The 20695-nt window shown below is 38.5% G+C and overlaps 9 protein-coding genes across 9 annotated transcripts; 3 read left to right on the forward strand and 6 right to left on the reverse strand. All coding sequences in view use genetic code 12, as the record gives it.

Moving 5' to 3' along the window:
* Positions 1 to 223: 223 nt before the first annotated feature.
* Positions 224 to 1936, forward strand: KGF56_002938 (uncharacterized protein; the record flags this gene model as incomplete). Its single annotated transcript, XM_049324219.1, has 1 exon — positions 224 to 1936. The coding sequence occupies one exon, from the start codon at positions 224 to 226 to the stop codon at positions 1934 to 1936; it is 1713 nt and encodes a 570-aa protein (XP_049180044.1).
* A 575-nt stretch (positions 1937 to 2511) lies between these two features.
* On the forward strand, positions 2512 to 3249 carry KGF56_002939 (uncharacterized protein; the record flags this gene model as incomplete). The annotated part of the gene is made up of 1 exon (XM_049324220.1): positions 2512 to 3249. One exon carries the CDS (start codon positions 2512 to 2514, stop codon positions 3247 to 3249), a length of 738 nt encoding a protein of 245 aa, XP_049180045.1.
* A 45-nt stretch (positions 3250 to 3294) lies between these two features.
* Positions 3295 to 3957, reverse strand: KGF56_002940 (tubulin-binding prefolding complex subunit; the record flags this gene model as incomplete). Its single annotated transcript, XM_049324221.1, has 2 exons — positions 3295 to 3877; positions 3941 to 3957. 2 exons carry the CDS (start codon positions 3955 to 3957, stop codon positions 3295 to 3297), a joined length of 600 nt encoding a protein of 199 aa, XP_049180046.1.
* A 309-nt stretch (positions 3958 to 4266) lies between these two features.
* On the reverse strand, positions 4267 to 5334 carry THI4 (thiamine thiazole synthase; the record flags this gene model as incomplete). The annotated part of the gene is made up of 1 exon (XM_049324222.1): positions 4267 to 5334. One exon carries the CDS (start codon positions 5332 to 5334, stop codon positions 4267 to 4269), a length of 1068 nt encoding a protein of 355 aa, XP_049180047.1.
* Positions 5335 to 5792: 458 nt separating this feature from the next.
* Positions 5793 to 7106, reverse strand: KGF56_002942 (tRNA (guanine-N2-)-methyltransferase; the record flags this gene model as incomplete). The annotated part of the gene is made up of 1 exon (XM_049324223.1): positions 5793 to 7106. One exon carries the CDS (start codon positions 7104 to 7106, stop codon positions 5793 to 5795), a length of 1314 nt encoding a protein of 437 aa, XP_049180048.1.
* Positions 7107 to 8028: 922 nt separating this feature from the next.
* Positions 8029 to 9543, forward strand: KGF56_002943 (uncharacterized protein; the record flags this gene model as incomplete). The annotated part of the gene is made up of 1 exon (XM_049324224.1): positions 8029 to 9543. One exon carries the CDS (start codon positions 8029 to 8031, stop codon positions 9541 to 9543), a length of 1515 nt encoding a protein of 504 aa, XP_049180049.1.
* A 95-nt stretch (positions 9544 to 9638) lies between these two features.
* On the reverse strand, positions 9639 to 12437 carry KGF56_002944 (putative ATP-dependent RNA helicase; the record flags this gene model as incomplete). Its single annotated transcript, XM_049324226.1, has 1 exon — positions 9639 to 12437. The coding sequence occupies one exon, from the start codon at positions 12435 to 12437 to the stop codon at positions 9639 to 9641; it is 2799 nt and encodes a 932-aa protein (XP_049180050.1).
* A 522-nt stretch (positions 12438 to 12959) lies between these two features.
* Positions 12960 to 17489, reverse strand: CDR1 (ATP-binding cassette multidrug transporter; the record flags this gene model as incomplete). The annotated part of the gene is made up of 1 exon (XM_049324227.1): positions 12960 to 17489. One exon carries the CDS (start codon positions 17487 to 17489, stop codon positions 12960 to 12962), a length of 4530 nt encoding a protein of 1509 aa, XP_049180051.1.
* Positions 17490 to 19813: 2324 nt separating this feature from the next.
* On the reverse strand, positions 19814 to 20695 carry KGF56_002946 (RPL8B; the record flags this gene model as incomplete). The annotated part of the gene is made up of 2 exons (XM_049324228.1): positions 19814 to 19989; positions 20501 to 20695. Coding segments are annotated over 2 exons (371 nt in total), but the record flags the coding sequence as incomplete, so codon positions are not given.

The following is a 20695-nucleotide window of genomic DNA, read 5'->3' on the forward strand; positions in this document are numbered from 1 at the left end:
GCATTTTATACCATGGCTGTTATTGGGTGTGAAAAGAAAAAAGAAGTTTTGATTTCATTTGTATGTGTGTGTGTGCATATATGTATGCAGCATTCTTATCGTGATGTGATGTGAAATGAGAATGACCAAAAAAAGTTCATTGTTGAACGATCGAGATCAAATTTGTTGTTGTTGTTGTTGTTATTGTTGTTGTTGAATTTTTTTTTTGCCTGGGGTGTGGCTAATGCGCTTGGTTTCCCAAGGTGATGTTTCGAATCGCATTCGGTTCGAAGATTTGCCGCTAGAGATAATAAATAAAGTGGTATTCTGGTTTTTAAACGGTCAAGTTGGTCAAGATGCGCTGAATCGGGAGAGTGAATTTGCCAAATACCTGTTTATACCCAACAGTGTTAGATTTGGCAAGTGTTATAAGAGTTTGGTATCGCTCTCTTCGACCTGTACGCTTTTACGAAGGGCCCTTGGTGATATTCTATTCCAAAATGTCAGTTTGGTTAGGAGCAATCAAATTGATTCGATAATGTGTTATCCACGATCGCTTGAAAAATTCAGTGATAAGAAGACATGTCGAAAAGTGTTTATTTCGGAGTTGATCAAGCGAAATCTAGAGAATTGTGGCAATGATTCTCAAGCTGACCTCATAGATTATCCGAGCCGTTACAAAAGCTATTTATGCATGTGTAACTTTGTACGGTATTTGGAGTGTGATAACACAAGTTTGAAGAATGGTGACTTGAAGTTGTTTACAAACTTGGAAGCATTAAAGATTTTAGACGAATGCACAGAGACACCAATTTTGGAGCACGCAAACTTGCTGAAACTACAGTACTTGGCAGTTCACGCGAGGACATTGATGTCCACCCCCATGTTATTGACAACGTTACCCACCTTGAACCGGTTGGATTTGTTTCTTGAATATTGCGAAATTCCTGTGGAACCCGGTATTGCAAAAATTATATCATCATTTTTGGAATCTACAAGCAATAAACTCAATGAATTGGTCCTCATTTTGGATAGTCCTTTTACCATCGGCTACTCAGATACAATATCATTGTTGAGTGCAATTGCCAAAACGTCAAAGTTGAGGAAATTGACAATAAGACTGCCAAGGAGGAAAAGCTTTCACTCACTCAATCAAGATCGATTTGTGTTGCATCCAGGATACTCTGGTGATGAACTCATGCTGCTATTTCAAAACTTGACTGTACTCACCATTGATGTCCCTATTTTGGAAGCCTTGAAATTTCATCCACAAACCTATGAAAGCATGTCTGTTGAAGGAGGAGAAGGAGAAGGAGAAGCTACTACTACCACTACTATTACTACTACACCAAAAAAGAAACGCAAACACATAGCTGTTGTTGACCGTGTTATAACGGGACCTCATATATCTTCACATTTGAGAGAAACGTTGGGCCTCATTATACGAAAATGCGGCTACACGAGCTTTGCGTTCCAATATGGAGAGTCCTTAGAAGAGAGTCACTTGCACGTGTTAAAACTCGTAACTGATTTTATTCAATGGCTCACCAACTATAGCAAACCGTATTATCTTGAGCTTGAACTGTTTTCCTTAGAGAAATGCTGGTCGGTAAGTGACGATTCTATAATAAGGGAGTATTTGACTGGTCTTATTGAAAACGGCAACGATAGATCTAAAGTAAACGCAGCTACTATATGGGGTAGGACTGCGTCCAACTCACCCCGATTTCGAATCAGAGACGTATACTCCATCTTTTATACAAAAGAGTGTGGTTTTCCCATTACCGATTCACTGCAATACTTTATTGGCGTTTCGGATCGACCAAGATATAAAGCAAACTTTACAAGAAGTTCCGAAGATAAACAAAATTGGGACGATTTTTGGAGTATCGAAACTTCATTATGTGACTTTGAGCAATACTCAACCCATCGTAGAAAAAGCTTACTTTTTGGATAATTCCCTCCCTATATCTTCTTCCCTTGCACATATTCTTTCTTAACTCAATATAGGTTCTGATAATACAAATGTTCAATGTTTCATATTGAAGGTGAGGGGGGGGGGGTCTCTTTGCATTCTTCTTCTATCAAATTGAAGAGCACGTGACCATATCATTTCCCAAAAAATTTCGGCTTTATCTTTAAAATCGTAAAAGCTTTCAAAGGTTAACCAAACTTTGTTCTTAAACCTTCAACTGTGCTTCTTCTATGGCCCAATTTACGCCCATAAGGGGCTTTGCAAACACGCCAGTTACGAAGTCTATCTGTATTGTGTCAGCAGTCTTGCCACTTGTGTTGTCGATATTGTCGATAAAATATGTAGTTCATTTAATTATTAATCCTTACATTATTCAGTATTATCAAATATGGAGGATCCTAACTTACCAATTATCTGTTGTTAGTGAGTCGGATTTCTTGTTAAGCACCTTAATTTGGTTTCAGTTTAAAGTATTGGAGAGGTTTTACGGATCGAGAAAGTACCTCTCGGTTGTTACGTTATTTGCCATCTACAACGCTATTGGGTGTTTTCTACTTATGAGCATTGGCCAGTTGGTCACAAGGTATCTGTTTTTCTTCATTAAGGTATTTATACTACGTTTCGATCGCAAGCACGTTGATTACGAGACATCGCTATTAAACGAGGTTGCTCCTGGACCCGTGGGTATCATATCGTCCTTATACGTGTTATACGCAGTTAATATACCAACCTCGTATTATTTCAAAATTTTACTTCAAAAACCAAAGGGCTTGGAAGAAAGAAGAGAAGAAGTTGGTGGTGGTGGTGGTGGTGGTGAAGAAGACGAAGGAGGAGAAAGCTTTAAAGCTCGAAGTAACAAAAACTCCAGTCGAGAATTAACACTAAGCAATCAATTTCCAGTACATACCTTGTTTATTCTACTATTGTTGAATAATGGGTTCAAGTCTTTAATACCAGCCGTTGTTGGTTTATTAATAGGCAAACTATATGCATATGATCTTCTTCCTGGTGGAACATCATGGTTCGTGCCCAAATTCATATTTCAATTATTCATCAACCCAAGAAGAAAACTTCTACAAAGTCTACAATTGATTCACCAAAGGATATTTAATCCTCGTTACCAGCCTTTGACAATCTCTGAATCAACAGACCCTTCGGCAATCAGGATGAATAGCGAGGAGCCTGAAGACAACGACGACTTGTTGGATGAAACCAGGCGGCAGGAAAGTCAGATCCGGGCAGAAACACCGGTTAGACCCTTAGGAAGTCAATTTCTTGATACTTTTAGAACCTAATAAGAAAAAAAAAGAAAGCAAAAAAAAAAACGAATCAAAGGCATATTATTTTGAAGTAAGTTTCTTTCTTCTTTCAACATCCCAATTGAATAATCTAGCAGTGTTCACTTCCATTGTAGTTATGTTTTCTTTTAAAAATTCCAAATCTTCTTCAATAATTGTCTTTTGCTCATAGCTTTTGGTTAACCTCTCATTCAAAAGTTCAATAGCCTCATCTAGTGGGTACTCCAACATCACCTCAGCCCCCAACCACAAATAAACGGAATCCAATTTCTCCAAATTGACCGTAGCTTGGTTATACAACGTGTCATTGAGTTCGTAGTTGAATGTCAATTCCTTAGATTTTCCTTCTTCCTCGATATCTTCTTCTTCTTCGTATTCTTGCGCTTCCCGTTTTGACTCCTTTAACTGATCAATAACAGTCAAATTCTTCTCAATATCAGGTATCTTTATATTCAAGTCTGCTAGCTGTTGTTGTTTTGACAATTCCATATATTTATATTGCTGAAGTCTTTGCTGGAACTGAGACATGACAGACTGGAATTCATTGTCGGGGTCTTTTATTACATTATCAACTTTTTCTATAAACGGCGCTTCAGGAATCCCACGAGGATTGGTCTTTTTCGGTCTTTCAAAATATGTTAGAGCTGTTCAAATGTTCAGTAATAATAACCTAATACAAACTACATACTTTAGTATCTCTGCCATTTGTATCTCTGCCACTTTTGGCAATCTTGACTTTACTTGTTGGTAATTTTTCAATTCCTTATAGAGGATTGTTTTTTTTTTCACTTCATACTTTGCGAAGACATCAAACTTTTGTATGTACAATTTTTATTTGGGCAGGTTTTATGATCAAGAGTTGATACTGCTAGAAAGATACAGGCATATGTTTTAAGATAGAGAATGGATTGACTACCACTGTAATATATACATGTTTTGTTTCCGTCGCCTTCTTTTGCTATATATATATATATATTCTTCTTCTTCTTCTTCTTCTTCTTTCCCTCTACCGCTTTAGTTCAAGGATAATCCTCCGTAACAGTTTTCATTTTGCTTTCTTCTGACATCAATAGTGTTCAAAACAGCTTCTGCAGCTTTGACTCCCGAGAGAGCCATAGCACCAAAAGTAGGACCCATTCTGTTAGATCCATCAACTTCTGCTAATTCCATACCAGCAATGACTAAACCAGGAACAACCTCTCTTGTACCTTTAACAATAGCATCCTCGGCTTTATTCATGTCAAGACCTCTCATTCCGCCTAATTCGAAACCAGCGGTCAGTGGTTTGCTACCTGCGTTTGATGCGGCGGTCTCAGATTTGAAGCCAGAAGTAATATCACTACGAGGCTTACCCAATGCCTCTAATCTCTTTGCTGAGAAGGCTCCAAATGGACCATCGTGTCCAGTTGTTGACAACACAACGTTGCAATTGATTGTGTTTGGGTCCATACATGATTGAGTATCATGGTTTAAGGCAACCAATGTCCAGTTGGTGACAACACCGGCGATTCTCAATTCCCCTGTAGTCTCATCACGTCTGGTGATCAAATCTTCAACTGCAGTAGCATTGAACAACTTGATGTTTGGGAATGCCAATACTTTTGAAAGCAAAGTTGACATAAACAAAGCAGCATGCTTGACAACTACATAGTCGCCTTCATCCTCATACTCAATTCCCAAATTTTCCAAAAACTGTTCAGCAGGCTTTCTTAAAACCATAGCGGAAAACAATTGACCACCTAACCAACAGCCGCCACCTGGAGAAACTGAAGCTTCAATAATGGCAATTTTCAAATCGGGTCTATTCTTGGCTAAGACGTATGCTGCCGATAAACCAGCGGAACCAGCGCCAACTATCACAACATCGGATTCACAAAACTTGTCCAAATCAGCAAAGTATCTCTTGGTCATAGCACGGGACACGGTTGACTCTCTAATAGGAGCAAACTGAAATTTATCCCAATCAGCAAATTTGATCTCACCATTTGAAGCGCTAGTTTTCAAACTAATTTGGGTAGGCTCAGTGGGAGCAAAGCTGTAATTAACAACCGGAGCGGTTTGTATCATAGTTGGAGGAGTCATCTTGTACTTAAATCTTATCTGATATTAATTAATTAACTAGAAAATTCATGGCAGGTAAAAATCCTCTTTATATATAGACCCAAATAAAATAGAAAGACAACAGTCGGATTATAGCGTTTCGATACACGCAGCTTTGTAAAAGCATATCACTTGAACCTGGTTCGGAGCCCACCACCTTGCTGGGCTCTCAACTTTAGGAATCAATGAAGACTCATTAACGCATACGATTTATACCTTGAATAATTTTTTCTCTAATAGGTTCAAAGCGAGAACCTCTATATGCATAAAATCCTTGAACGCACCTAATTGCATAAGTGTTAATAGGGTAAAGTTACTTGTCTAGGGGGGGTTCTATACACTTTGTTTGCTAAGTAGGAAGTATCGGATTTTATCACTCTTATTCCTTTTACCTCCTATTTTCACCTGCCAACTCTTTTTTGAAATTTATTTTTATTTGTTTATCGGCTACTTTCACTAAAACCATGGAAATACCTTTCCCTAAAGCTTTTGATATTCAACTCTTTTAACCCATTGCGGGTTTCACCTATATACAGCTGATCCCTTTTCACATAAACAAGTAATCTTCTTGACCATTTGTTGAATTGTTGTTCGAGATTGAATTTCAACTCAAGGCATTTGTGTTGCGGTATTAGCGTAATTTCAAAATCGTCATTTGCTGTGGGCATCCAAAATGCCAATCTCCCACCTATTGGTAGCCGAACGCTTGCAAATTGCAATAAGTCGTCAAGTAGACTTGATAGCTCATAAGGCTTTTTCGGGTGTATGAAATCTCGCCTCAAATGAGCAATTTCACCATTAACAACATTGGTTTCTCTTCCTGCGGCTTTTTCTTTGTTTTTGGCTCCCAACACCCGCAAACCTTCTCTGACTCCATATGGTGGGTCGCAAATTATTGTGTCAATAACGAAATTTGATCTCAAGGCATTATGAGTGAAATCCATTGTCATGACATCGATAAATTGTGTCGATGTACCATAATCTTTAAAGTTGGTTGCAATGTTAACGTTATCCTTACCACTTAGCATTCTCGTATCGATATCTGACCCTATATTCAAAGCTCCGAACCCAGCTGCTGCAACCAAAAACGACCCCGTTCCTGCAAATGGATCGTATACAATTCTTTGCTCTTGAACATGTGCCAAATTGCAGCTAACCAAGGATAACTCAGCATCAAAAGATGTGGTTCCTATATAGCTACGTTTCTTTAGATCGTATTTTTCAACAATATTGTTTCTTATCCGTTCACTTAATTGTACCAACCTTCCAAACCATAATTGTTTCGGAGTATGGGCTTTTTCCATGCCATAAACTTGATACTCCTCAAAAATCGTGAAAGTCTCATCTGGCGTTTTAAGATTTATCCTGCCTTTTAGTCCTAGAAACGACAAGGATTCCATTATCTCCATTTGGGCCTCGTGGCTCTGACGTCCTTTGAAACTTTCAAATTCAAATTTGAAACTCGAGTTTTTGTACTGAGCAAATTTCGATTGGCTTTGTTCCCTTATGTCTTTGAACAAGTTCTCATAAGTAGTTCCACTACCCCATAGCTCGTATATGCCTTTGGACAAGATGGCCCGTGAGACAAGAGCTCTGGCTTGGTCGTCATCTTTCAATTTGATTTCAAGAAACGGTATAGATTCATTATGCTTAGATAAGTCTACTGGGATATTATAGAGCTCGGCAAGTGCCTCTAGCTCGGCTTTTCTAAACTTTGGATGAGCCTGAGCAAACTGCACCAAATACGATTTCATTAAGAGGTTTAATTCTCTTGTCCTTGACACAGACTGCCTTGCCTTTGCCTTACCCTTGGTGAAGAATTATTTTGCATCTGGAAAAGGATGCAAAATAATTTTTCACTTTATTAAAGAGAAAATAGATGGAAAAGGAGCAGTAAAATAGAAAAGGAGCAGTAAAATAGATAGAAAAGGAGCAGTAGGAAAAGGAAAAAAATACAAGACTCTCCAAATGACCAGTGTGTCAAATCAGATATTCTACAAACACATGCTTCTCTTTCGCAATTGATATTTATTCTACTCTATCTCAAGCTCATCTCAAGCTCATCTCAAGCTCATCTCAAATAGTCATTGGTAAAACAGCATTTATTAATTTTTCCGGTGCTACCAAGTGTGTCGTGGAAAAGCGAAAAATTTCCTCTTTTTTTTTTTTTTTCTTCTTCGACATTGAAACTTGAGATTTGATTGACTCTCAAGAGACTAATAGAACGTACTGTCTTTACATTAACGGTCAAAGACTTGTCAACACTAGCCAGAAATCCCTTTTTCTTTTGGATAGATTGGTTGAATCTATTTTACAACGGAAGTTTCCTCGTGGTTTTTTTTTGTTGTTGTTGTTGTATAATTTGTATAACACATACATAGTTTGTTTATATTCAATAAACTAGAAAAAACTTCATCAAAAGTCATCTACCAAATTTAAAAGAAAACCTTGAAACCATATCCCTTTAACTTAAAACCATATCCCTTTAACTTGAAGCCATATACCTTCAACTTTAGAACATATACCTTTAACTTGAAGCTATACCTTTAACTTCCTGTCATTTTCAATTTGTAACTGAAAAGATTTGTTTAGTTTTTGTAAAATTATTTCATAGTTAACAAGGCTTTGCCCATAAAGGTTGAATTTTGAAAAAAAAAAAAAAATTCAAATAAAAATATGTCAAACTTGGATGAAGATGAAGCTCTCTTCGAAGACTTGTACGGAGATGAAGAAGAGATTACAGATAATACCGAGAAAAAGCAAGATGCATCCACGGAAAAGGAATCTGCTGGTGAAGCTCAACAGCGTTCAGTGACTCAGGCACCTGATGATGCGACTGCATCTGATATTCAAACAATTCCATTGCCGCCACCAACAACAGCTACCCAGGACCAGAGTCTGGCAGTACCACCCCCTCAACAACAAGAGTCAACGGCACCACCACCGCCTCCTCCTCCTCTTTCAACGTCAACTTCTTCTACAGGTACAGATGCCGCAAACAGCGTTCCTCAAACAATACCGCCACAATTCTCCTTTGATCCTAATCAGCTCGCTCAATTCGCTGGTATGACCTCGGTGCCTGGCCAAGCACCAGGTGGTGGTCCTCCTCCGCCACCTCCTCATTCACTGGTACCAGAATCGGTCAACCAGGGTTCGTTTTCTCAACACAACACGTCAGATGTAGGTCGTGATAGCGGTAAAATGTTTGTTGGTGGACTCAATTGGGACACAACTGAGGAAGGCTTGGTGGCACATTTTTCCAAGTATGGTGAAGTTGTTGACTATACCATTATGAAGGACAATGCCACAGGTAGATCTAGAGGGTTTGGGTTTTTAACGTTTAAGGATCCCAGTGCTGTTGATGCTGTTATCAAAGAGGAACATATATTGGATGGAAAATTGATTGATCCCAAGCGAGCTATTGCAAGAGAGGATCAAGATAGAGTTGGTAAAATATTTATTGGAGGAATTGACCCAATGGTCACCGAGAAAGAGTTCAATGAGTTTTTTTCTAAATTTGGTAGTATTATTGATTGCCAATTGATGATTGATAAGGATACCGGAAGATCGAGGGGATTTGGTTTTATCACTTTTGACTCGCCTGACGCTGTGGACAGAGTGTGCGTGAATAAATACTTGAAACTTAAAGGAAAGTCAATGGAGGTGAAACGGGCGGCACCAAGAGGCCAACATAATCAACAGGTTGCAATGCAGCAGCAGCAGCAGCAGCAGCAGGCTCAACAACAAGCTCAACAACAAGCTCAACAGCAGTCTGGTCAGCTATATAATCCCTACGGAGCACAATATGGTCAAATGTATCCTCAAATGCAAATGAACCCGGCAATGAATCAGGAATATATGAGATACTTTCAATGGATGATGTACCAACAAGCGCAACAGCAACAACAACAATCTGGTGCTGGCGGTGCTGGTGGCACAGCACAACAACCTGTTCAACCTTTGAATCCGCAGCAACAAGCCGAAGAAAATGATGCAAATGATAACACAAATAGCGAAGGTGTAAAGCAAGAGAATTCTCCACCTAGAGGCGATAATGGTTCTGTGCCGGAAAAACCAAATATTCCCACTGGACCTAAGAGATTACCTCCAAGTGGACCTCGTGGAGGAAGAGGCGGCTACAGGAGAGGACGCGGTTATCATCCATATAATAGAAGCAGCCGGAGATACTAGTTTGCAATCCATCCGTATTTGATTTATATGTATACACACGCACATATATATATATATATATATATATATATATGTATACTACTGTTGTATTGACCTTATCTTTTTTTACTAGGGCGAGCATTTTTGGCTCTTCTTTGCTCTTTTACAGCTCTTGCTTTTCTTATTTGCTCCGTGGACTTCAACTCTTGTTGTTGTCCTGGTTTGTTGTAACCTTTAACTCTCATACCTGAATCAAGAGCTTTTTCAACCTTCTTTTTCTGTTTATGGAAATCGTCTCTGTACTTATCTGGTAGTTTGGGAGTTTGTTTTTTATTATGTTTAAACCGTTTGTCACCGTAATTGGTATCATTAATGGTGCTTGTTGATGCTGTTGTTGTCTTTAGATTTCTTTGTTTCTTCCATTCATCGAATTTGCCTGATCTGAATGAAGCAGGTATTCTCGTACCACTCTCACTGATTATATATTTCTTATCAGTGGAATATGAATTGACATACTTGCCCTTCTTTTTATCCCATTTCATTACTTGCTTATTGTTACGCAACTTGTCATCATTTTCCAAGTCAAATGCTGCTGCTTGAGCGTCGTTTGCAAAAGATGAAGCAATTGATAATTGTTGATCCTGGATTACTGATGCTGGCGCATAATGGCTCATAAAAAATTGAGGATCACGGTAGCTTTTCTTTGGTTTAACCAATTCTTCACTATCCTGGAAAGTTTCTTTTAGTTCATTCTCATCGACAGTTCTGTTTTTGTCCTTGGTGTTCAACATCTCCTCTTCTTCTTCTATACTGTGAGAGATTGTAGCTAATTTTTCCTTTTGTAGCAAGTCCCTTCGCTCTTGAGCTTTACGTTGAATCAATTCGAGTTGACGTCTTCGCTTGTGCATGAACTCAGCAAGGCTACTGTTCTCGTTAGCTCCCTTCTTTTTGATTTCAAATACAGTTTCTTTGACATTTCTATTCTGCAACTTGGCCAAAAACTCATCCTTTAGCTTTTCCGCATTCTCTTCTCCAAACAACAAATGCTGTTCGTCCCATGAGGTTGTATCCATTATCTCCTTGCTCCTTTTCAATGATTCTCGAGATGCAGGTTGTCGTGTTCTGTAATACAATTTCTCACCCTTGGCTGCCACATCTTTCAACACTTTGATCTCGTAATCATTTCTAAGCAAATTCTCATAAAGTTCTTGAAAAATTTCAATGTTCATTCTTGGTATTGCACCAACCACAAGCCTTTCGGTATAGTTGACGCGTGGTGCAATGTATGAACTACCTTGCTTCTTCTTTAACATCTCGCATTTCGCTTCGTGCATTTTTGTCAATAGCAACTTTTTACCCAAAAAGAGTTCCAAGTCCAAAAGATACGGTAACTCCTTTTCATTGACTATTGAATAAGCCCAACCTTTATTACCTGCTCTTGCTGTACGACCAACTCTGTGTATGAAAATCTTGGACGAACCAGGTAATGTAAAGTTGATAACATTTGCCAATACCGGTATATCAATACCTCTTGCTGCAACATCAGTAACAACAAGAATTTTTGTGAGACCAGTTTTGAATTGGTAAAGTTGGTTTTTCCTTGCATGTTGGTCTAAGGTACCATAAATGTACGAGACTAAATATCCAGCCGCTCGCAAGAGCTTAGTCACATACTCCACATGATGCTTGGTTGGAACAAAAATAATAGTTGATTTTTCCGATGGTAATTGGCTTGCTGAAGGCATTCGCTCTTTTGTGAACTTGTATTTCCTCTTCTTTCCCTTGTGATCATTCTCCTTCTCCTTCTCCTTTTCGTTTTCGTCGTCATCTTCCTCGACCGCTCGTTTATCCATAGCAATCAATCTGTTCACTTCCTCTGGAGTGCCCAAGGGCATTTTTATAATCTCTTGCAATATGTAAAAAAGATTTGCTTCCCTTTCGTTTTTCTTGGTTGTGAAAAAGGCCATTTGTAAATTCTCTGAAATCTTAGAATCAGCATCGAGTCTAACCAACACGGGATTGCTCAATCCTGCTTTTGCAAAATCAACTAAGGATCTTGGTAATGTTGCTGAAAACAACAAAGACTGTCTATTTGGGGGCAAGGCAAGTAATAGTTCATTCAACTGCTCAGCAAACCCCATCTCGAAAAGTCTATCTGCTTCGTCAAACACTATATATTTCACAGTGGTTAAATCGTACAGCATTTCCACTTGCAAATGCAAAAACCTACCAGGCGTGCACACTATGATATCTGGTTTTGTCATCATTTTGCCAAAATCCTCTTCCAACGAGTCACCACCAATTATCACTATAGACTGCAAATTCGTACCACGACTAAATTCCTTCACTTGCTTATATGTCTGCAACGCAAGTTCTCTTGATGGTGATAATATAACAGCTCTCACACCACCTGGACTTCGCAGTTTTAATTTCTCAATCAAAGGCAACACAAAGGCTGCAGTCTTACCCGACCCCGTTCTTGCCATTCCAACAACATCTCTATTATCCATAACCAAAGGAATCGATTTTCTTTGCACAGGTGTCGGCTGCTTATACCCCTTTTTGGCAATATTACCAAGTAAGAATTTAGATAAACCAAACGAGGCAAATGAACCTGCTTTGGCCTTTTTTGCCGTGGGGTTGTTTTTGACAAAGTATGTACTCAATGTTTCATCATTATCGTCTTCATCATTACTACCATTTTCGTCATCTGATATCTCTAATTTGGGGAATGCTTCTTTATTGTTTGTTTTCGTTCTTTTCTTTGAATTTGGTGCTTCATCTTCATCATCCAGAGAAACTATTTCATCTAAAAGCTCCTCCTCGCCGCTGTCGCTATAGCTAGACTCACTGAATTCATCATCAGACCTTACAGCAAGTGAGTTGGCAATATCGAAATCCTCGACGTCTGACATTTCAAGTATAACAAAAGGATTGTTAACCTTGAATATCAACTCTATTTTCTTCTTTTTTTGCAATGAGATGCTCATCGCAAAAAATCTGAAAAATTAAAAATAAAAATAAAAATAAATAAATGCCTATATATCAGATAAAGAAAATCAGTCTGTAAACTAACAAGCTGGTCTGTAAACCAAGAAGCTAGTAAACCAACAAGCTAGTCTGTAAACCAACAACCTAGTCTGTAAACCAACAACCTAGTCTGTAAACCAACAACCTAGTCTGTAAACCAACAACCTAGTCTGTAAACCAACAACCTAGTCTGTAAACCAACAACCTAGTCTGTAAACCAACAAGCTGGTCTGTGTGCTCGATAGTGTCCCATAGTACCTACGAATAATAAATAATAGGTTAATAAGTTCTACTATAAGTATATTTATAATCTATACTCTCAGAATTTAAATCAAGTACAAAACTAAAAACTCATTTCCTCCACCGCCCCTAAAAAAAAAAAATACTCCCTAAAAGTTCTTTGATTATTACTTTTTATGTTTTCTTTCTCTATTTCCTTTTGGTACACGAGCTAGCCAGTAAAGCCCTGTTGTTAAAACCATATTTATAGCAATAAAAGATATAACAATCCCCCAGTTTCTCCACCTTTGATTAAACTCTGCGTTAATCGAATGTAAAAACGCATTTGTGTACCTCATCTGGCAAAATCTACATTCGCCATTAATAACCTCGACATACCCTCCAAACGTTTGAATATATGGATCCATATAACTGCTACATGTATCTCCACTAGGTGGAACAACCGTAACAAACTCTGAGGCTCTGCATACAACCTGGGTATTCGCCAATCCTGTAGCCATAATACCCTGTACCATATACGTAAATGGATTGCAATAGTACATAAAGATCCAGAAACCGGGTAAAGCGTCTTTAGTAGCAAGAACACCACAAAAGTTAAGACAAAGTGTAAACAACATAACGGCAAGATTAGCAGCATTTATTTCCTGTTCCATAAATGAAATGCACAACTGTCCCATAGTCGAAGTGTAAACAAAAAACGCCGTTAAAAACAACCACATTAAAACACCTCTTGAGTTAACAGCATCTGTAGGTTCAGCATTTCTATAAAGTCCAACAGGGTAGTACCAACAAAAAAAAGACAAGGTACCAATCACTGCCTGATAGGGAATTTCAGACGTGATTTGACCAGTGATAAAAGCAAACCAACTGAATGTCCTTGAAGGCGCTTCTCTTGTCTCATACACATCTCTATGTCTAATATAGTACGGTAACATTTGTTGAACCAAAGTACTAAATGGAACGAAAAACATAAATATGGAAAACATTTGATTTTGCATTCCTTGCATTGACGTGCCTGCTTTGAAGAATGAAAATCCATTGAAAATCGATGCTGCAAGAACCAAAAACAATTTCGCATATATATACCCTGGCGATCTCCAATTTTGAACAATTGCTCTCTGACTAACAACCAAATATTGTTTCCATATGGGGGCAGCATACCTTAACTTGGTTTCTGGGTCTTGGTCTCTAGGTAATTTGGATAGTTCGGTTTCCATCTTGTTTAAATCCTGCTGGACAGCTTCGTACTCTTTAGAGTTTCTCCAAACTTCCGAGTAATCTGCTTTTGCGTGTGACCCAGGAGCAGCACCAACTACATGTAACATCCACTCTGCAGGATTAGCATCCTTGGGACAAGGATCTGCACCTTTCTTCTCAAAGTAATCGATTAATGTCTGGCATCCTTCACCCAAATCACCAAAATATACAGTTTGGCCTCCTTTTTGCAAAAACAATAATCTGTCAAATTCTTTCATCAAAATGGCAGAAGGTTGATGGATTGTACACAAAATTGCTTGTCCATGATCAGCCAACTTTCTCATCAATTTACAAATTGACCATGCCGTTTGAGAATCCAAACCCGAAGTTGGTTCATCAAGAAACAATAACAACTTTGGCTTGGCAACTAGTTCAACACCAATTGTTAATCTTTTACGTTGCTCAACATTCAACCCCTCTCCAGCAACTCCCACCATTGCATCTGCATAGTCAGTCATTTCTAACAAATCGATAACATAATCAACATATTCATCCTTTTCCTTCTTTGGAATTTTGTCCGATTGACGTAAATAAGCCGAAAATTGTAATGCTTCTCTAACAGTTGATGCTGCCAAATGCAAATCTTGCTGCTGAACGTACCCAATGGATCTCTGAAAAGAAGAGTCTAATGAATGTCCATTAACCATTCTCGTACCATCTGTAATAACACCAGTGGTAACTCTCTCGGATAAACAATTCAATAAAGTAGTCTTACCAGCACCAGATGCTCCCATCAAAGCAGTGATTTGACCAGGTTTAACCCATCCATCAACATGATCCAATATAACCCTATCTTCCTTTTTGATCTTAACCTGATATGTCAAGTTTCTCCACAAGAAAATCTCTTTATTTTCTGGTAATTCAATTCCATTTTTCAAAGCAGATTCTTTGGTGTCACCACCACCTTCTTCTTCAAATCTTTTTGCTTCGATTTCGGCCTCATAGCCCACTTTTTCATTAGAAATACCTCCAGACTCCGAATCTGCTTTTCCTTTTCCTTTTTTCTCTCTCTTTGCCTTTCTTATCTTCTTTAGGGAACCTCTCAAAAACAAAACAATTTCTCCCTTTTGCATAGCACCCTTGTTAAACTCTGTTAAGAATATGTATACAAACAAAAAGAAAAATGCAAAGCCAATTGTTATACCCAAGTTTCTCCATTTGTGTCCATTGTAGTACTCGTATAATTGAGCAACATAATCTGTCCCATTAACCATACTATTACCTGGTTTGGATCCTACTGTGGTACATACTCTGTTGCTGTTTGAAATATTCTCAAAACCTGGTCCAGCCGGAATAAAATTTGCACATTCAAACTCACGATTGTGGAACTCGTTAACCATAAGAGACTCAAACACGTATCCCACTGGATTTATATAATTGATCCATCTGGACCAACCCAACATCAATGGCGTGGGAATAACGAACCCTGTGTAAATAACCATCGCCAATAACAAAACAATAGCTGGTGTCATGGCCCCTGCAAGTGATGTTGAAACTGCACCAATGGATCTAAATAAATGTGACATAACCAATGTACACCACACGCACATCAACAAGTAAAAGAAAAACCTCCCGGGATTTCTTCTAAAGTTGACCATGAAATAAAAAACCAAATTAAACGACATTGACATTAGAAACTTGACTGGCAACTCCGTTATTATACCAGCCAAAGCATCAGCCGAAGGTCGATATAGCGCATACTTTTTATGTTTTTCAACAATGGGTCTGGCTTCAAAAAGTGCCATGATTTCCAAAAGTGAAGAAAATGCATTATATAAAACAGCAAAAAACATTGCAGCGCCTCTATAGTAAAAGGACTGAGTAGTTTGGTCGAGATTGTAGAAAACCGACGACAAAATAAGACCCATAACGAATTGACCAATGATAGAAAATAGCGATATTGAAGGATCTCCCTTTGTTCTGAGCCAGTTTCTATGCATAATATACTTCACTTGCATAAAGAAAGAAACAGTATAAGGTGACGTGGCTCTAACGTGTTTAGATTGTTTAGCAACATGAGAATCATGATAAGTTTCTTTCGTATTCATGCTCTCACATTCGATAAAATGTTGGTCAATTTCTTGTATTAATGCAGTATATTCGGGTGATCTTTTCCAATATGCATCAAACTCCTCGGCAGCTCTTGGAACTCTATTTTCGAAACCTGAACGAACTATCCTTTCTTCGGGATTGGTGATGGAAGTTAAAAAGTCTGCAGTGGTTTGTCTTTCAGGGCACTCGTAACCCATATTTATAAAGTATTCCTTTGCCTTATCTGCTCTACCGAAATAAATTTGGTATCCTTCATACAAGACAATTACTTTATCGAATAAATCGTAAGCATCTTGCGAACATTGATAAATGGCAATCAAAGGCGTGATGTCCAAGACGGTAGCAGACGTCTTCAAAGCTCTAATAAACTCTAAAGCAGTCGCAGCATCCAAACCTCTTGTTGCGTTATCCCAACATTGTATATTTGCGCCATTTAGCGATGCTTCTGCAATCGAGACTCTTTTTCGTTCACCACCAGAAACACCTCTAATGAAATCGTTCCCCACATTTGTGTTCCTTGTATGGGACAATCCATATGTGGCCATATATACACTTGCTAGATGTTTAGCATAAGCTTCTCTATCCACGTCTGGTCCTCGATTGTGAGGCGTTCGAAGCCTAGCGGCGAAATCCAAGGTGTTCCCCACGGTCAAATGCGGGAAATGGACATCGGTTTCTGCGGAATAGATAACATCGCCTCTATAGTGTTTTGCAATGTCCTTTGCAGATAATCCATCATATGTGATTTTTGATTCTTTGCCAACATGGAAACCATATGTGTTTACGGCAATTGTCTTTAGTAATGTTGAGCAACCACTACCTGGACGTCCTAAAACCACTGTGACTTCACCCGGTCTAATTATAGCGTCCATATGTTTTAGTATATTGAACAATTCCGATTCTTTCTCCTTTCTAATCATTCTGAAACCTTCGGTAGCCAATTTCCAAAGTGCATTGGTTACAGTTGGTTGGTAATCGACATCGCTGGCTACTCCATAAGCTCGAAGGTCACGATATGCTACTCCCAATTTGGCTGGTTTGTAATACTCGGAATCCAATTCCATTAGCTTTCTCAAGTTCTTAACCCAGAACTTAGCTTCAAAGTTATCCGAGTTAGGATCTAGTCTTTCGACATCTGAACAATTATTTACCGGATTTATGCCTGGCACTTGAGACATATTTGTGAGATACCGTTGTAGCCCATAAGCTGTGCGGTTTTCCTTATCGGATTCCGAGGTGAATTGCCTAGCCAAGTCTCTTATATCCTTGTCATCATTCTGCAAACCTTGATACTCGCCAATCGAATGCTGATCCGAGCTAGAGAATGTTTGTTGTTTTTCTAGCCTAGAATCAGAGTCTCTTTTGGACTCGGTACTGGCTATAGACATTATAGCAATCTACTTTAAGAGAAAGAGAAACCACCCTTAAAAAGAAATATGAGGGTAGGGTAGGGGGAGGGGTTGGGGTTTCCAGGGAATTTTCCTCTATTTATATAGTATATAGAAACTGATTTTCCACTTGAAATTGATAAACTATAAAGCAATAAGCAATAAGCAATAAGAAAAGAAATAAATGAATAAATTTTTTCAGCTAAAGCTCATCTCTCTAGCAAATAAAAGAAGGGAAAATGGTTAACGGATAACGGATATATTGAAATGCAAGGTTGATGAGTGTGCGCGCGAGAGTTGATGAGAGTGTGCGTATGAGAGTGTGCGTATGAGAGTGTGCGCATCAAAGTAGATTAATTTCATTCAGCTACATGTCGAACCGGTGGTATTTCCATAAAGGGAAGTAGTTCCGATACAATAAGTGAGAATTGAATTATATTTCACCTTGTTCCATAAAGAAACACCTCTAATAAGAAAGAATTGAAATTCTATTTTACCTTAGCTCCGAATAGGAGCTAGTTACTATAATAAGATAATAAACTAGCTATAATAAGCTAGCTATAATAAGCTAGCTATAATAATGTATGATATTGTTACTGATGTTAGTATAGTCAGATTTTGCGGCTGAAGCGACAAAAAAAAGTCCACAACACGGAAATGATTAAGAAGAGGCGCTGTAAGTCAATATTTTTCCGAGTACTCAAGGATTTCCTGTTATCAAGCAACACTATCGAGCAACATAATGGCTAGAGCTTTAATGACTATACCTTAATGGCTATACCTTAATAGCTATACCTTAATAGCAATACCTTAATAGTAATACTTATAACTATACCTTAATGGTTTTAATAGCTTTTAGCTTTTAATCGCTTTAAATAAGGTTTACATGATAGTTTTTCTTTTTAATATATAGTTAATTAGACATTAGTGAGAGGAGAATCAAATGTTTCCAATATACCCTTGAGTTACTAGAGAAGAGAGAAAGTAACTCGAGAGACCACTCTCATCGACAGACTACTCTTGTCTACAAGATGGGTTTGATTGCATACTGCTCTACTAGCTCGCTTTTTGCTTTCGCTTTGCTCGCTAGTGTTCTTCATTTAAAACTTTATTTGGTTGCGGATAAATACCATTCTTTTTTTTGTTTGTTTGTTTCTCCGCAGAATTCCTTAATTTTCGGAACTGTTTCACTAACTCCGTATTTCTCGGAATATGACATGAGCACAACAAGAAAATGGACCCGTCATGAAAAGGTACTCGTCGTGAATAGATACATGTCATCATGTCATGAAAAAATTATTCTACCATGGTACGTCAGTGATAAATTACAGGTAACACCCTATTGTCAACTCAGTTGACTCACTATTGTCACCAATAAATCGATTTGGTTTGACTTGGTAACAAAAGGAAAAATGTCACGCATTAATTTATGTTAAAGGGACAATAATCTGATTGTTTTTAAAATTAGTTGTAGAACAAATCCGTTGAGACTATTTGGCTTATTTCTAGAAACTATCGATCAACACTATTGAGCGACACTATCGACCAACACTATCGACCAACACTATCGACCAACACTATCGAGCAGAGCGAGATAGTGTTGTAACAAGCTAGTCTCTATGACTCCACTATCGAGCGACACTATCGACCAACACTATCGAGCAGAGCGAGATAGTGTTGTAACAAGCTAGTCAGTACTGCTCCACTATCGAGCGATACTAATTCGCTCTGCTCGATAGTGTTGCAACAAGCTAGTCAGTACTGCTTCACTATCGAGCGATACTAATTCGCTCTGCTCGATAGTGTTGCAACAAGCTAGTCAGTACTGCTTCACTATCGAGCGATACTAATTCGCTCTGCTCGATAGTGTTGCAACAAGCTAGTCAGTACTGCTCCACTATCTCGCTCTGCTCGATAGTGTTTCAACAAGCTAGTCAGTACTGCTCCACTATCTCGCTCTGCTCGATAGTGTTTCAACAAGCTAGTCAGTACTGCTCCACTATCTCGCTCTGCTCGATAGTGTTTCAACAAGCTAGTCAGTAGTGCTCCACTATTGAGCGACACCATCTCGCTCTGCTCGATAGTGTCGCTCCCTAGTGTCGCTCGATAGTGTCAGATAAATAAACTTGCGCTCAGGATTTTACCTTACTATTGCAAAATACAAAAGCGCAAAAAATCAACATCTTTCACCACTAGACAATTGTTTTGAAGAACACAATTGAGAACATCTATCACCACTAGACAATTGTTTTGAACTACACAATACATTTTTACGGATCTTGTAGAAATAAATAACTTACTATAATCTACAATAATCTACTCTACTATAATCTGTCGCTAGTCATTGCTCTACTTGTCGATGTTCTACTAGTCAATGCTCCACTAGTCAATGCTCCACTAGTCAATGCTCCACTAGTCAATGCTCCACTAGTCAATGCTCCACTAGTCAATGCTCCACTAGTCAATGCTCCACTAGTCAATGCTCCACTATCTCGGTTTGCTCGATAGTGCTGTACTTATAAAACGATGCCCTGTATGGAATTGCCTTTACTCCTCTTTTGCTTTCTTTGAGATGGTGGAGCGTGAGCAGAGAGGGGATAAGTGTAGAAGCATAATTAGGATAATTGTAGACGGAAAGGTGGGAGAGGTAAGAGAGGTAAGAGAGGTAGGAAAGGTAAGAAAGATAGGAAGGTATAGGCATAAGAAGAAGATAAGCATAAGCTCCAGTGTTGTGACAAGCTCCGCTATCTCGCTCTGCTCGATAGTGTTGTGACAAGCTCCAGTGTTGCTCCGCTATCTCACTTTACTCGATAGTGTCGTGAGCACATTGACTACTCCGCTTGATAGTGGATTTCAATGTTTACATTAATTTTTTATACTACTATACAAAACCCGTCAATTATTTCCTAGAGCATAATCTACTCTACTATAATCTGTCGCTAGTCAATGATCCACTAGTCGATGCTCCATTATCTCGCTTTGCTCAAAAGTGATAAAAGATTAATTGTGACCAGAAGCAGCTGAAGCAGCAATCTTTGCCTTTTTAGCGATTTTGTCATTAGCCTTTGAGCCCATTATACCACCACCCCAGTGTTTCTTATTCTCTTCGTATTTCTGCAAGTAATTAGCATCAATAGTCGAGATCAATTTGGTCAATTCAGATTCATCAGCAGATGAAACTTCAGTTAATGCAGCTACTGCGGAAG

This window comes from Candida oxycetoniae (genome assembly GCF_023343755.2).
Source record: "Candida oxycetoniae strain CBS 10844 chromosome Unknown scaffold25, whole genome shotgun sequence".
Taxonomy (NCBI): domain Eukaryota; kingdom Fungi; phylum Ascomycota; class Pichiomycetes; order Serinales; family Debaryomycetaceae; genus Lodderomyces; species Lodderomyces oxycetoniae.